Consider the following 15,310-nt stretch of genomic DNA (forward strand, 5'->3'; position numbering starts at 1 on the left):
ATTAAATTGTGGTAACTATATCGATAACAAAACAGTTTACACCTCCACAGGAAAATGTAGTATTTCTACAGGCTGTCCAGTGCACCCTACCGTGGAGTTAGACCGTCATTGATTTAACTGGTTTCCCTGTTGTAGGACGTTTGCATTGTTTCCTGCATGTTGGCTTGACTGGCCCTTGTGTTTTGTTTTGTTCAAGATTACACATTACAAGCTGGTTTTAAAAATAATAATAATACAATCCTTCGGTGACTTCTGAAGTTGACTACTGGGCCTAACACCCAAAGAGGTTTCCTCTGGCCCACCATAAATCAGAGGCCCAAAGCAGCCACTTCCACTTCTTCTTAGGGCTGCTGTGGAGGGGAAAGGTCATCCTGCACCCCCTCCTCCCCCGCCTGACACCTCCTGGCACCTGCAAGTTGGAAATTCCGATTGGAATCATGGGCCCTGTAAATTATGGCCTTGGACAAGCTCCATAAGCCTCGGCGCCATCCACGGCACAATGAAGATACAACCCTGGGGCCTCCAGGGGCTGCTGTGAGCGCTAATGAAAGATCGGCCGAAAAGGCCAGTTTTTCTTCTAGTTGAATTTCAGGCCATATGGGAAGGGGGCGGAACACACCCTGTGGACTGACTCCACCAGGGTGTCCCCTGGGCAAGCTCCCTCCCCTCTATGTCCTGCTTTCTCCACCTGTAAAATGGGGAGCTGTGAGAATGAACTGAAGTACATAAAACACTGCTGTTGATACAATCAAAGTACCTAAGACACAAAACCCGGTGACACCCAAATATGTATAAGAAAGAATTTTCTATCAAAAAAGTAGTCCAACTCAAGTCCACGGGTCTGCTGCGACCCAGCGCTCTCCTCAGAATCACCCAACTGAACGCAGGAAGGCCAAGTGGGATGCTGGGAGGTCACAGGTCAGTGGGTGCAGAGTCACGTGGACCCAAGCTTCCCAGGAACACGGCAGGGTGCCACAGCTCCCAGAGTCTACCAGCCACAGGGGCTGCCAACCCCAGAGCCAGTGCTCATGGCAGGGAATAGGGCACAAGAGAGTGAGGGACAGGCTCAGCATCCCTCTCTTTTAAAAGGCCACACCCCCATGGACACATCAGGCTGGGACCTGATTGAGATGCTGGACTCCACTCCCACCTCCACACCAGCACCATTAAGTTGACATGACATCTATCCATCACAAGGTCTGAGAGCCCTGGTGGCTCAGTGGGGTACTTCTTGGACTGCTAACTGCAAGGTTGGGAGTTTGGACGCACCAATGATGCCATAGGAGAAAGACTGAGGCTATCTGCTCCCATCAAAATGTACAGTCTCAAAAAGAAATCATAACTTATAAATTATCAAGAGTTCATTTGGGAGCGAGTTGGGGGGAATGAGCTGATACCAAGGGCTCAAGTACAAAGAAAATGTTTTGAAAATGATGATGGCAACATATGTACAAAGGTACTTGACACAACGGATGGATGGATGGATTGTGATAAGAGCTGTAAGAGCCCCCCAGTAAAATTATTTATTGGGGGGGGCAATGTACAGTCTTGGAAACTCTAGGGAGTTCTCTTCGGCCATACAGTCACTAAGAATCAGAACTGATTCAGCAGCAGTGGATTCGGTTTGGGCCTTGGGGCACGTGCTAGGTGCCTGATATATTTGGCTATCATTGTCTGTGCCCCTGCCCAGCTATGAGGGGCAAAGTCAATCTGCTCCAGGAGCTATTTTTCTCTTTTGTTCCCCAAGACAAGGCCCTTCAAATTCCTTATCGGCGTACTCTGCCTCTCACCCTCCAGTACACCCCACATGAAGAATCCCATGGCCTCAAAAAGTTGGACAAGGAGGAGCCGCTAAGCTCCAGCACAAAGCTCAAGACCCAGAGAACTCTTCACAGAGCACCACACTCACCCACACCCACCCACACTCCCAGCCTCTGCTCCTGGACCTGGCATGTCTGCTGGAGCAGAAAAGAGGGGCGGGGGAAGGAGGACACTGCCTGACTTTCTCTCCCACCTGCCTTCTCAGGACATTGTGCTCATTTATCCAGAGATGTGTACCATCAGTGACATGGACCGTGATGCCCATGGACTAAGTACCCGCTGGATTTTAGCCCCAACTCCCATAAGCTGTTAGAATGCCATCTAGGGACGACCAGCCTCACTGTGTGGCCAAGTGTGGGAACCGAGTTCAAAACAGCCAAACAACCAGCCCCAAATGATGGAGAAGAATTTGGACCTGAGAGAGTCTGACCACAAGGCCCTGCTCTTCCTAGCATCACATGGTCCAGGTTCCTGTTCTTGGTGGAGCTAGAATCACCTCCCGGGAGTAGATGTCCTAGGAACCTAAAAGTGGGAGGGAATTTGAAGTAGGGTTGCCCGTGTTTGTCAAGACAAATTACAGGTGTCTAATTAACTTTGAATTTCAAGTAAACAATGAACTATTTTTATCCATTTACTTTTTATCATTTTATTGTGGGTGCTCTTACAAATCTTCTGACAATCCATCATTCAATTGTATGAAGCACACTTGTATATATGTTGCCATCAACATTTTCAAAATATTTTCTTTCTACTCGAGCCCTTGATATCAGCTCCTCTCTTTTCCCCTCCCTCCCCCGCCCTGCCACCCTCGTGAATCCTTGATCAAGTGTATATTCTTGTTTTTCTTTTGTGTCTTACACTGTCCATTGTCTCCCTTCACCCACATTTCTGTTATTTGTTCCCCTGGGGGGTGGGCTATATATCCAACCTTGTGATGGGTTCCCCCTCAATGAACCATTTTTTAAAACAGCAGCATGCCCCTCGCAATATGCAGGACACACACTAAAATATTATTCATTGCTTATTTGAAATTGAAAGTGAATGGGTCATGCGTGTTCTAAATGATAGCCCTAATTTGGGAGCTTCCTTCTTATTCTTCAGCAGCAGGTCAGCAGAGGAGAGGCTTAGTCTCCTCCTCTGGACCAGGGCAGAATGAAGAGCTGCCACTTACTCCCCCCTCAGCTCTGAGGACACGCTGGGCCACTCTGCCCCTTTCACAGCTCCAAGTTTTCCGTGACTTGTCGAAGATCACAGACTGGAACTGGAAACACACAAAGCCCCGCCCAGTGACCTGATTTTCCTGATACCGTGTAGTGCCCATGAGAGTGGCCACCACTCTCCATGGGAGGATCTAGCAAAACAAACAAACACTGTCCTAGAAAATCCAGGAGAGGTGAATCTATGGAGACAGTAACTGGAGCAATGACATAGTGGGGATCTGGGAGGGGCTGTTGGAAGGAAATGAGGACTGAGTAATACGAGAGGAAAGAAAATGTTCTAGAACTGAGTGTAGTGGTGAGTATACAACTCTTTTAAAACATGACTGAACTATGGAAGTGTGTAATATGTGAATTGGGAAGCGGGGAGGAAGGGGGAAAAAAGAGGACCTGATGCCAGGGGCTTAAGTGGAGAGCAAATGCTTTGAAAATGATGAGGGCAATGAATGTATAAGAGTGCTTTACACAATAGATTTATGTATGGATTGTGATAAGAGCTGTATGAGCCCCTAATAAAACGTTTTTAAAAATCTAATAAAAACAACTAAAAAACCTCACTGCCATCAAATCAATTCTGACTCAAAACAACCCTATAGGGCCAGGTAAAACTGCCCCTGTGACTTTCCAAGACTGTCACTGTTTTACAGGAGTAGAAAGCCCTGGCTGTCTCCCATAGAACGGCTGATGGTTTTGAACTTCCCACCTTGTGGATCACAGCCCAACTCATAACCACTATACCATAACCAACTCACAACCACTATACCACCAGGGCACCTCAAATGTTCAATACATCATGCAATATCAAGACTCTACTTCTAAGACTGTGTTTAATATTTGTTAGGAATCTTTCGTTTACAAGTGGCAGTGGTCCTGGCTTAAGGCTAAGAGTGATTTGCTAACACAGCGACTGGAAGACCCCAGGGAGCACAATGATGGGGGTGGGGGGAACACAGGAAACACAGGGGGTGGGGTGGGGAACATCAAAGGAACACAGGAAGTCAATGTAAGTGCTCCCAATGGCCAGAGCTGGAGCAATTTGAGTAGCAAAACAGGTGAAGCTGATTCGATTATAAGCCGAGGTGTGACATAAATATCAGTGAGCCCACGCTGATATTTTAGAAAGTAAGAAGGCAGGCAGTGATGAATGAATGGAGAAGTGCATGAGAAGAGAAAAAAGAGCTCCAAATAATTTATGTAGATACCCTGCCTTCAAGAAACAGGAACACTCAAGGGTGGGCTGGGAATCGTGGCTTCCTTCCTTCCAAAGACGGCAGCATGAGAAAGGGGACAAACAGAGTAACTTTCCAGGTGGAGAACCCCGACACCACCCCTGAACCCACTAACTAAGGTGAAAAAAATAGTGGTAAGTGATCCTCCTGATCCGATATGGCAAGAATGGCACTTGACCTCTGTGAACCTCCTCACCAACCAAACCCTCAACCGTCAATGAATTCTGATCACAAGGAGCCTACAGGACAGAGTAGAACTGTTCCTTCAAGCGTCCAAGCCTGTAAGTCTTATGCTAGCAAATGACCTTATTGCTCTCTCTGGAGCAGTTGGTAGGTTGGAACAGTCCATCTTGAGGTTCACATCCAATGCCCAGTCTAATCATGAGCGGGGGGGGAGGGGGGAGGAATCAGGAAAATCCCAGGTAAAAGACATTCTACAAAATACCTGACTGGAAGTCCTTAAAAATACCATGGAAATGAAAAACAAGCCTGACAAACTGTCAAAGCCAAAGAGAATCTGATGGAGACAGGACAACCTAATACATTGTGGTGTCCTGGTTGAGAACCTGGACCAGAAAAGGGCATTAGGGAAACCTGAGTGAAACCTGGTCTTTATTTGATAATTTATGACTCACTAGATCTGCTCAGGTTAGCACTCAGCCGAAAAGGAACAGCTGCTGCTATCCCACAATTCCCAGCGAGTCTCTCTGTGTCTCACTGCTTCAAGTGAGTCACATGCACAGTCGCTGGGAATAGAGGAACCAGAGCCCATGTGGCCCACACCTATCGAATACTTCGTCTCTTAATCGGGAGAGAGATGCTCACATCATGAAACCGGAGCTATTACCTGAAGCAAATGAATAGATGGCTAATGGCCCCAAACTATCAACCCTCGATGCCTGTGGGAAACAGGACTGGAGACATCCGGATGTGGGCAGGATCCCACAAACGCTCTTTTCAACATTACTGTAAAATGTCCCTATATAAAATTATCTCATTATTCTTTCTTCGATATCCCTATTACTCAAAATAATTCATGGGAAAAAATGTACGGCCAATAAATGGATTTCAACACATAGCAATCCTGCAGAACAGGGAAGAACTTCCCTGTGACTTTCTGAGACTGTAACCTTTTTTTACAGGAGTAGAAAGCCCTGTCTTTCTCCTGTGGAGCGGTTGGTAGTTTTGAACTACTGCCCTTGTAATTTGCAGCCCAATGTGTAACCACCACGCCACCAGAGCTCTACTCCACGTCAACCCACCAATGTTTTTTAAAAAATATATTCAAGAAATCCCTCTACTGTCCATCTTAGAATCACCTATCAGTCTAACCTCATCCAAAGCAAATGAGAAAGAAGGAAACCTAAGACCAGAGAAGAGATGCGTCTGTAAGATGATCAGTCTGTAGCTGTGGTTCTCAGCCTTCCTCATGCTGCCGCCCCTGAATACAGTCCCTCATGTTGTGGTGACCCCCAAGCATAAAATTACTTTTGTTGCTACTTCATCACTGTCATTTTGCTACTGTTATGAATCGGGTGACCCCTGTGAAAGGGTTGGTCGATGCCCAAAGGGGTCGCGACCCACAGGTTGAGAACCACTGGTCTAGAGCATCCATACCCTCATCACTCTGGAGATCAGAACTGGATGGTGCTCATTTATGACTAATGACTGTTCTGGATCAGGGCCACCACAGATAGAGCCTGATAGAAATTGAGAAAGTCTGAGACAGAACTCAATTTTTTAAAAGTCCAAACTTACTGGACCAATTGAGACCAGAGGACTCCCAAAACCTATCATTCTGCGTCCATAACTATTGATCGGAAACTACCCCATAATTGGCTAATAAAATAAAGAATATTACTAATGAATATTGCCTACCTTTGAAAGATCATCTATCTGCAACCAAATGGCCAAAGATGAAGTAAGTGTCTGGGGGAAAGGGAACCCCAGATTATTGAAAGTGAAATATCCAGGAGATAAGTAGCAAAATTCCAAACTCACTGCCAGCAAGTCGATTCCAACTCATGGTGGCCCTACAGGGCAGAGTGGAACCACGCCGGTAGTTTTCTGAGACTGTAACTCTTTATGAAAGTAGAAAGCCTCATCTTTCCCCCCACAGAGCATCTGGTAGGTTTGAACTACTGACCTTTCAGTTTGGTTTGCAGCCCAACATGAAACCCGCTATGACACTAGGATTCCTAGGAGAGAATTGACGAGAATATTAAAATGTTTTGAAAAGCGTGACCAGTGGCCCTGCTGCCGCGTTCCGACCTGCGCGCACATCCGCTCGCGGGGGCCTGCGGGAGCGGCGACTGGGAGGGCCGCCGCTGGCGTGGGCCAAGTCACGGGGAGCTGGGCGTTGCCGGAAATGGACAGCCGGATACCTTATGATGACTACCCGGTGGTTTTCCTGCCTGCCTATGAGAATCCGCCAGCGTGGATCCCTCCTCATGAGAGGGTATACCACCCAGACTACAACAATGAGCTGACCCAGTTCTTGCCTCGAATTATCACATTGAAGAAGCCTCCTGGAGCTCAGCTGGGATTTAACATCCGAGGAGGAAAGGCATCCCAGCTAGGCATCTTCATCTCCAAGGTGATTCCTGACTCTGATGCACATCGAGCAGGACTTCAGGAAGGAGACCAAGTCTTAGCTGTGAATGATGTGGATTTCCAAGACATTGAACACAGCAAGGCTGTTGAGATCCTGAAAACAGCCCGTGAGATAAGCATGCGTGTACGCTTCTTTCCCTACAATTATCATCGCCAAAAAGAGAGGACTGTGCACTAGAGTTGCAACTCACAACCTTCCATGTAGAATCTACCTGGACAAGCTGACTAGGCCCCAAGGAAACTCAACTCTCAGCCCTTTCTAGCAGAGTGGAGTCAGAGGTTAGGGAAAGCCAACAGCATTACCCAAATTAGTGACTTAGTTTTCTAGGTAAGCTTCATTCTCTGGAAGAGAAAGGTTGGTGTTTTTAAAAATAACCTAGCGCATGTGGAACCCTGATAAAAAATAAACCCTGGCATTTATTGAATACCATGTGCTAGGCACTTAAACCCAACCCAGCAGTTCAATGAGAGTGTAGAAATGAGTAGAAAAAATAATCCTGGATGTCTTCCATTTAATCTATTATCTCATCCTTGTACTATTTCTTGCACTATACACTTCAGACTCCAGCGGGATCCTGATTTTCCTCTTTCTTATAGTCTCCCAAAAAAGAAGTAAAATAAATGCTGAGGAAACAACAAAAAAAAAAAGCGTGACCAGTATCTGTGAACACTTTGTAAGGCCCTTGTGAAATGGAAATCTAATTTGCTGCATAAGTTTCCTCAAAAAGCACAATAAAATACGATTTAAAAAGAAATCTGTTCTCTTATACAAGCCTAGTCCACAGAGCTAAATCATCTCCAGAGGAAGAGTGGTGTGTTAGGCGAGGTAGACTACAAAAACAAAGCCTGAGACATTCATACATGCGTAAGAGAGAGCTTTATATCAAAGAGCAATTGTACACTGAGAAAACACCCCAGGCCAGTCCACATCGAGTCCATAAGTCCGATATTGGCCCATATGTCCGATACTAGTCCATAAATTCCTCTTCAAACTCATGTTGCCACTCACAATGATATCGAATGCGGGGAGATCACAGACTGGTGGGTGAAAACTCTTGTGGATCCAACGGCAGTGGAAGAATCACAGGCTGTCTCAGCAGGCCTCCACTGCGTGGCTCGCTCAGGTCTCAGCAGAGCTCCACATGGCTTCTCCATAAGAAGTTGAAGGTAGAGAGAGAATGTGGCCCACCTCCAGGGAGAAAGGAAAGAAGTTCCCAGAATCCTCATGAGAAGGCCGTCCCACGAGGAGGCATCATCAGGCTGTGACCTGACTGACAGGCCAGACTCCACCCCTTCACTCTTAATATCCTCAAGTTGACATGAGATTATATACCTACCACAAGTAGGAATACTGAATTGACTGCCCTGGCTGCTTTGTAGGGCCTCATATTGAGAGTCCAAGAAAGTGATTTGACAGCCTACATAAGTCTACTGGAGCAGAAAACCCAGAAGACTACTCAAACCAAGAAAGGCTGAGGAAGCGTAATTCTCATCATAGTAATTAGCTTTGCTTACTATGAGCCAGATACACTCCTAAGTGCATGCATGCATTGACTGATCCTCGTGGTAGTGCTAGACCAATAAGCAGTTGCCACCAAGGGGTTTATAAATAGGCTGTCCTCTTTGGCGGAATTAGCCTCTGGAAGCCTTGTGAACAGCCTCAAACATTGTCAGATACGGATGACCTAACGAAGAAAAGTAGAACCGGGTCAGAGATAGTGCTGGAAGATGAGGCCCTCGGTCAGAAGGCCTCCAAATGTGACTCAAAATAGAGACCAGCATATGAAAAGGATGGAGTGAACCCCGGGGGCGTAACGCCTTCAGGCCCTTCACTGGCTGATGGGGCACGACTCAAAATAAGGAGAAACAGCGGCACACGACGTCAACCCATTGGGACTTAGAAGGTACAGCGCACGGATCTAGGGCATTTGGAGTCGTCAAAAAGGGAATGGAACACACAAAGCTCCATCTCCTATGTACGCACGAGCTGCAATGGACTGGGCCTGGCCACCCTGAATCAGAAAGTCCTGTGGTCTGCTGGGCTAGGAAGCACACAATCGAGAGGAACAGCCTAGCACTCATTACCATACAGCACATTTCGAGATCAATCTTGGAGCACTATACTGTCTGTGACAGTGTTTTATCTACATTCAAGGAAATCCCATTATCCAAATGTAGGCACAAACCCCCAAAGCTAGTGATGCAGAAATTAAAGACTTCTACCAACATCTTCAGTCTGAAATTGAGCAAACATGCCATCAAGATGCATGCATAAAAAAAAATTTTTTTAAGATGCATGCATAATTATTGGCAATTGAGATGCAAATGTTAGCAACAAAGAGGAAGGCACAATAGTTCAGAAATATGGTCTTGGTGATAGAGGTAAAGCTAGAGATTGCGTGGTAGGATTTTACAAGACCAATGACTTCTTCATAGGAATACCGGTCTTGAACAACATAATAGGTGACTATACACAGGGACTTCTCCAGACACAATACCCAGAAATCGAATCCACTCCTTCCGGGAGTAGGGATGATAGGGAAGCTCAGCATCAACAGCTAATCCAAGTCCGGCTGACGTCAATTGTTCGAACACAGTTCAGAAAAACTAAAGCAAGTCCACCAGAACCAAATTGCAACTTTGAGTATGTCCCAACCAAACTCAAAGAAGAGACTTCATACATGAAGCATTACTGACAGAAGACCTGATGAGCAGGGGGATGACATCAAGAATATCATACATGAAGAAAGTAAAAGATCATTTTTTAAATCATTTTATTGGGGACTCATACAATTCTTATTATAATCCATATATCCATCCATTGTGTCAAGAACATATGTACATTTGTTGCCATCATCATTCTCAAAACATTTGCCTTCTACTTGAGCCCTTAATATCTGCTGCTCATTTTCCCCCTCCCCCTACCTCATGAACCCTTCATCATTCATATATTATTATTATTTTGTCTTATATTGCACTGTCTGACGTCTCCCACTGCCCTCTTCTCTGCTGTCCCTCCCCCAGGGAGGAGGCTATACATAGATTCAAGTAATCAGTTCCCCCTCTCTACCCTGCATTCTCTTCATCCTCCAGGCATCACCACTCTCATCATTGGTCCTGGATTCCCTGTGTTTCCAGTTGCTATCTGTACCACTGTACGTCCTCTGGTCTAGCCAGATTTGCAAGGTATAATTGGGATCATGATAGTGGGGGGAAGGGAAGCATTTAAGAACTAGAGGAAAGTTATATGTTTCATCGTTGCTACCCTGCACCCTGCCTGGTTCATCTCCTCCCCACAACCCCTCAGCAAGGGATGTCCGGTTGGCTAGCATTGGACTTTGAGTCTCCACTCTGCACTCACCCAAAAAGATCATTTTTAAAACAGGAAAAATATAAAAGATCAAAGTGGATGTGAAAAAAAGACTGAAGGTAAACAAGCGGCGATCCAGCTGAGAAGCAAAGAAGCCCACATGGAGGAAGCACACCAGCCTGTGTGACCACGAGGCGTCGAAGGGATCAGGTAGCAAATAAAACAACAACAAAAAATCATATCGATGTGAATGAGGAGGAGGGCATTGTGGAGACCCAAAGGCCATCTGTAGTTGATTGGACATCCCCTTTCAGAAGGGTCACAAGAGACGAGCCAGTCAGGATGCAGTACAGCACTAACGAAACACACAACTTTCCTCTAGTTCTTTAATACTTCCTCCCCCCACCCCCCGCTCACCCTTCCCCGCCACTATCATGACCCCAATTCTACCTTATAAATCTGGCTAGACCAGAACATGTACACTGGTACAGAAAAGATCTCACAACACAGGGAATCCAGGACAGGTAAACCCCTCTGGACCAATAATGAGAGTAGCTATACTAGATGGGTAAGGGAAGAGGGGTGGGAGGTAGTAAGGGGGAACCGATCACAATGATGGGCATATAACCTCCTTTCAGGGGGATGAACAACAGAAAAGTGGGTGAAGGGAGACAGTGGTCAGTTTAAGACATGAAAAAAATAATTTATAAATTATCAAGGGTTCATGAGGGAGGGAGGGGGAATGGAGGGTGGGGAATGAGAAGCTGATACCAAGAGCTCAAGTAGAAAGAAAATGTTTTGAAAAGGATGATGGCAACAATGTGCTTGACACAATGGATGGATGTGTGGATTGTGATAAGAGCTGTAAGAGCCCCCGATAAAATAATTTTTAAAAGACTCTGAAACTTCCTCTTAAACATAGACTAGCTAAGCAAAAAATGGAAGAAATGACGAAGTCAATGAGCTAAACAGAAAACCCCAAAGGGCAACCTGAGAAGACAGAGTTAAATATCATGATAAAATGTGCAGAAACCTAAGGGAATCGAAAGGGAAGGACATTCTCAGCATATCTGAAACTGAACGAACTCAAGAAAGAACTCCAGCTTCCCTGTGCAACATTGATAGAGTCTAGGAGCAAAATATTGAACGATGCAGGTAGTACCAAAAGAAGGTGGAGTGAATACAGAGAGTCACTGGACCAAAAAGAACAAGTCAGCATTCCACCATTTCAAGAGCTAACATATGAGCAAGAATCAATGCTGCTGAAGGAAGACGTCCAACCTTCCCTGAAGCGTTAGTAAAACACAAGGTTCCAGGAAGTGCTGATACAGCAATTGAGATGTGTCAACAGCTGTTGAAGCACTGGAAGCTTTCGCTTGTCTTTGCCAACAAATTTAGAAGGCAGCTACTTGGTCAACTAAGTGGAAGAGATTCATATTTGTGTCTGCGTTAGTCCAGGTAGACCAGAGAAACAAATTCATAGAGACACTCATATGTGCATAGGAAAGTTTTATATACAAGAGCCATTGAATTTTTAGAAGACATCCCAGCCCAGTCCAGATCAAGTCCTAAAGTCCGATATTAGCCCATATGTCTAATACCAATCTAAAAAGTCCTCTTGAGACCCACAAAACACATGCAATGACGCCAAAGGCAGGAAGATTACAGGCCAGTGGGTGGGAAGTCTTGTGGATCCAGTGGTGTTGTAAGCATCTCAGCTCTGGCAGGGGTCTCCATGTGGCTCTGCCAGCTCAGGGCACTGGTGTTGTTCCATGTGTCTTGTCAGCTGCAATGTCTCCCAGGGAGAGTGTGTGTCTCCCACCTCCAAGGAGGAATACAGGCCTTCCCAGAATCCTCAGGAGAAACCTATGCCCACACAGAAGCTTCATTGGCTATAACCTAATTAACAGGCTAGACTCCACCCCTTCACTCTTAATCCTCTCAAATTGACAATTATATAACCACCACAGGTGCTAAGACATTGTCTCACATACTTTAGACGTGTTGTAGGAGAGGCGAGTCCCCGGAGAAGGATATCATGCTTGCTAAAGTAGAGAGGCAGCAAAACAGACGATTGACACAGTGGCTGTAACAGTGGGCTGGAGCACTGGAACAATTGTGGCTGTCCCCAGACTGAGCAGTGTCTCGTTCTGTTGTGTAGACGGTCGCTATGAGTCATAACGGGCGCAATAGCGCCTACAACCACAGCAACTTAATTTGCTTTGTAAACTGTCCCTGTAGCACAATAAAATAAAGTAGAAAATCACCGCCCCTCCTAAAAAATAGTTGTTGTTCCATATCAAATTTCTCATCCTCAGTTTTGTTTTGAAACATTTTATTAAAAACTAAACTCACAATTCTGAGTCATCACATCCCTACAGGGAAGAACAGAACTGTCATTGTAGGTTTCTGAGACTGTAAGTCTCCCCCCCCCCTTTTATCATATTACTTTTTATTGGCACATTCTCCACATCAAGATGTAACTCTTTATAGAAGTACAGCACATCAGCTTTCTCCTCCTAGTGTGGTAAAGGGGTTCAAACTGCTGACCTGCTGTTAGCATCCCAACCCAGCCCACTCTGCCCCGGGGTACATTGATTCCCGTTGGTGCAACCACAACCAAAGGTCAAGCAACCCTTCTGAATCACAGGTTTTAGCAGCTCTTCATAGTGTGTGTGTGTGTGTGTGTGTGTGTGTGTTCTCCTCTCTGAAGAGCATCCAGCCAGCTTTGAGTGTCTCTCTTCATGAAGGCCTGCTCAGTGTGAGCTGTGTGTCCTCTGCCCAGAGAGGGGAGGATGCTCTGAGCAGGCACTGAACGAGGGTTGACAATGCACTGTCGGTCCTGCTGTCCGCCTTAGCCGCCCCTCCTTCATCTGCAGCAGAGCAGGCCTCTCCAGCTCTAAGAGCAGAGGCGTTGCCCTCTCTGGTTAGAAGCTTATCAACTGTGGCCTCAAGGCTGCGCTTCCTACATTTGCCACCTGCGATGATCCGAGGGGATGCAGGCCTGTTTGCCTCAGCTGCTGTTGGTTTACTCTGGTTTATCTGTTGCTTGGTTTACTCTGGTTTATCCGTGTTTGGTTCACTGAGAGAAGCAGAATTGATAAGCACATGGCGTTCGACGTCATAAGCCTGTAGCATCGGGGGGGGGGGGGTGTCCAGCTGAAACACCCGGGTGATGATCTTTATTCCATGTGCACCTAGTGGAGGTTTGGGGGGGGGGGGTGGTGTTGATAGGTGTCCTTTTTATCAAGTCCACTATGGTTTCTAGGTTATGCTCCAGAATCCCAAAGAGAGATCCTATCAAAGCCTCTGGTTACACATCCCAGTGGAAATTAGGAGGCAATCGTGGTAAGAAACCAGTGGGCGGCACAGAGGCCCGGCTGATGGTCCCTCCTTAGCCAGCTGTTGAGGGAGGTCTCTGCGGTAACGGTGGCACAGCCGAGGTGCCTTTGGGTTTGTGTCATTGTGGTGTCGCCCTGAACTGTTTTTGAAGTCCCGAGTCACACATGAGAAATTTGAACACAAAAAAGAGCAAAATGCCTGCACAACTCTGAAAACTCAGCTCTCCCCGACCCCCTGGTCTAGACGAGATCGTCCGAATGTTGTTCACTGGTAGCTGCCCGGCTCCTAGCTGGACCTGGAGGTAAGATGTGTCCGAAGGTTCACCAGGACCTAAGAATCTTGAGCAGGAAGGGCAGCTGGTGTAAAGGCCTGCCCTTGGCTACTGTTTACTGAGAAAGTGGCTCTGGGGCAGTCTTGAAGAGCCTCAGTGGCAGAGTGGTTATGTGTTGGGCTGCCAGTTCAGCGGTTTGAAACCACCAGCTGCTCTGTGGGAGAAAGGCAGGGCTTTCGACTGCTGTAAAAAGTGATGCTTTCAAACTCCCGTTCTCAGTGAGTCAGCATCGACCTGATGGCAGCGAGTCTTTGGAAGGCATGCTGTGCTGCACAAATGTCCAATTCCACTTTGCTGATGACGCAACACACCGCGCCCAACAGTTGAGTGTGTTTTCTCATTTCAAACATGACTTTTTTTTTTAATCATCCTGGAAAAACAAGGAGGCTGTCTGCTTGCTCCCATAACGATTTACAGTTTAGGAATCCCTATGGTGTAGTGGGCAACGCGTTGGGCTGCAAAGTGGATGGTTCAAAACCACCAGCTACTCAACTGGCAAACAAGGAGGCTCAGGACTCCAGTGAGGAGTAACAGTCTCAGAGATGTGCAGGGGCAGTTCTGCCCTGTCCCTGAAGGTCGCTGTGTGTCAGAATGGACCCAGAGGCAGGGGGTGAGTACGAGGCAGAATCCATAGTTGGGTTTTAGTACTTTGGAAGGTCTTGGCATGATTTCCCATGGTGCCGTCACTTCTTTGGCTTTGCTTTTAAAATTGTGAATTGGGTGAACATTTGCTGAGCAAATCCGTTCTCCGTACAACAATGTGTATGCCTTTTCTTCCATCTCATTGATTGCAATTCCTACAACGGAGCAACAGAACTTTCCCATTTCCTACCAGTGCTTCCGATTTTCATCGCATCCATTAGACTCCAAGCCCTTCCTGCAGCCTGAGGGAAATGCTGCCCTCTTGATCTCAACCGTTTGATTACTCCAAAGCAGCACTTCTCAACCTGTGGGTCGCGACCCCTTTGAGGGTCAACTGCCCCTTTCACAGGGGTCACCTAATACATCCTGCATATCAGATATTTACATGACGATTCATAACAGTAGCAAAATGACAGTGACGAAGTAGCAATGAAAATAATTTGATGGTTGGGGGGTCACCACCACGTGAGGAACTGTATGAAAGGGTCGCGGCCTGAGGAAGTTGAGAACCACTGTTCTAAAGGATGCAAACTTCCTGGTGTCATTGTTCACCTTATAGATTTGTCTGTTGGTTGGCTGGAAATTGGGCCACAAGGGTGAGTTCGTTTCCAGGCCTGAAGGGTGATGAAGGCCATCGTCTCAGGGGTTCCACCAGTCTCTACCCAACTGGTAAGCTTGGTCTTCTTTGTGATTTGGGGTTTTGTTCCACATTTTCTTCCACTCTGTCCAGTAGCTTATAATGTGGTCAGTAGCAGCCGGGAACCACCTAGTTCTTCAGGCCTCAGAGACTGAGGGTCGCATGACC

At 46.5% G+C, this 15,310-nt stretch overlaps 1 protein-coding gene across 1 annotated transcript; it reads left to right on the forward strand.

The window, feature by feature from the left end:
* The first annotated feature begins 6,534 nt into the window (after positions 1-6,534).
* Positions 6,535-7,487, forward strand: LOC142425395 (PDZ domain-containing protein 11). Its single transcript, XM_075530620.1, has one exon. The coding sequence runs from the start codon at positions 6,636-6,638 to the stop codon at positions 7,056-7,058; it is 423 nt and encodes a 140-aa protein (XP_075386735.1). The 5' UTR covers positions 6,535-6,635; the 3' UTR covers positions 7,059-7,487.
* Positions 7,488-15,310: the final 7,823 nt, after the last annotated feature.

The sequence above is a fragment of the Tenrec ecaudatus genome, chromosome 14 (assembly GCF_050624435.1).
Source record: "Tenrec ecaudatus isolate mTenEca1 chromosome 14, mTenEca1.hap1, whole genome shotgun sequence".
Taxonomy (NCBI): domain Eukaryota; kingdom Metazoa; phylum Chordata; class Mammalia; order Afrosoricida; family Tenrecidae; genus Tenrec; species Tenrec ecaudatus.

Coding starts and splice junctions, on each gene's coding strand:
- LOC142425395 (XM_075530620.1), top strand. CDS start 6,636: ATGGACAGCCGGATACCTTATGATGACTACCCGGTGGTTTTCCTGCCT.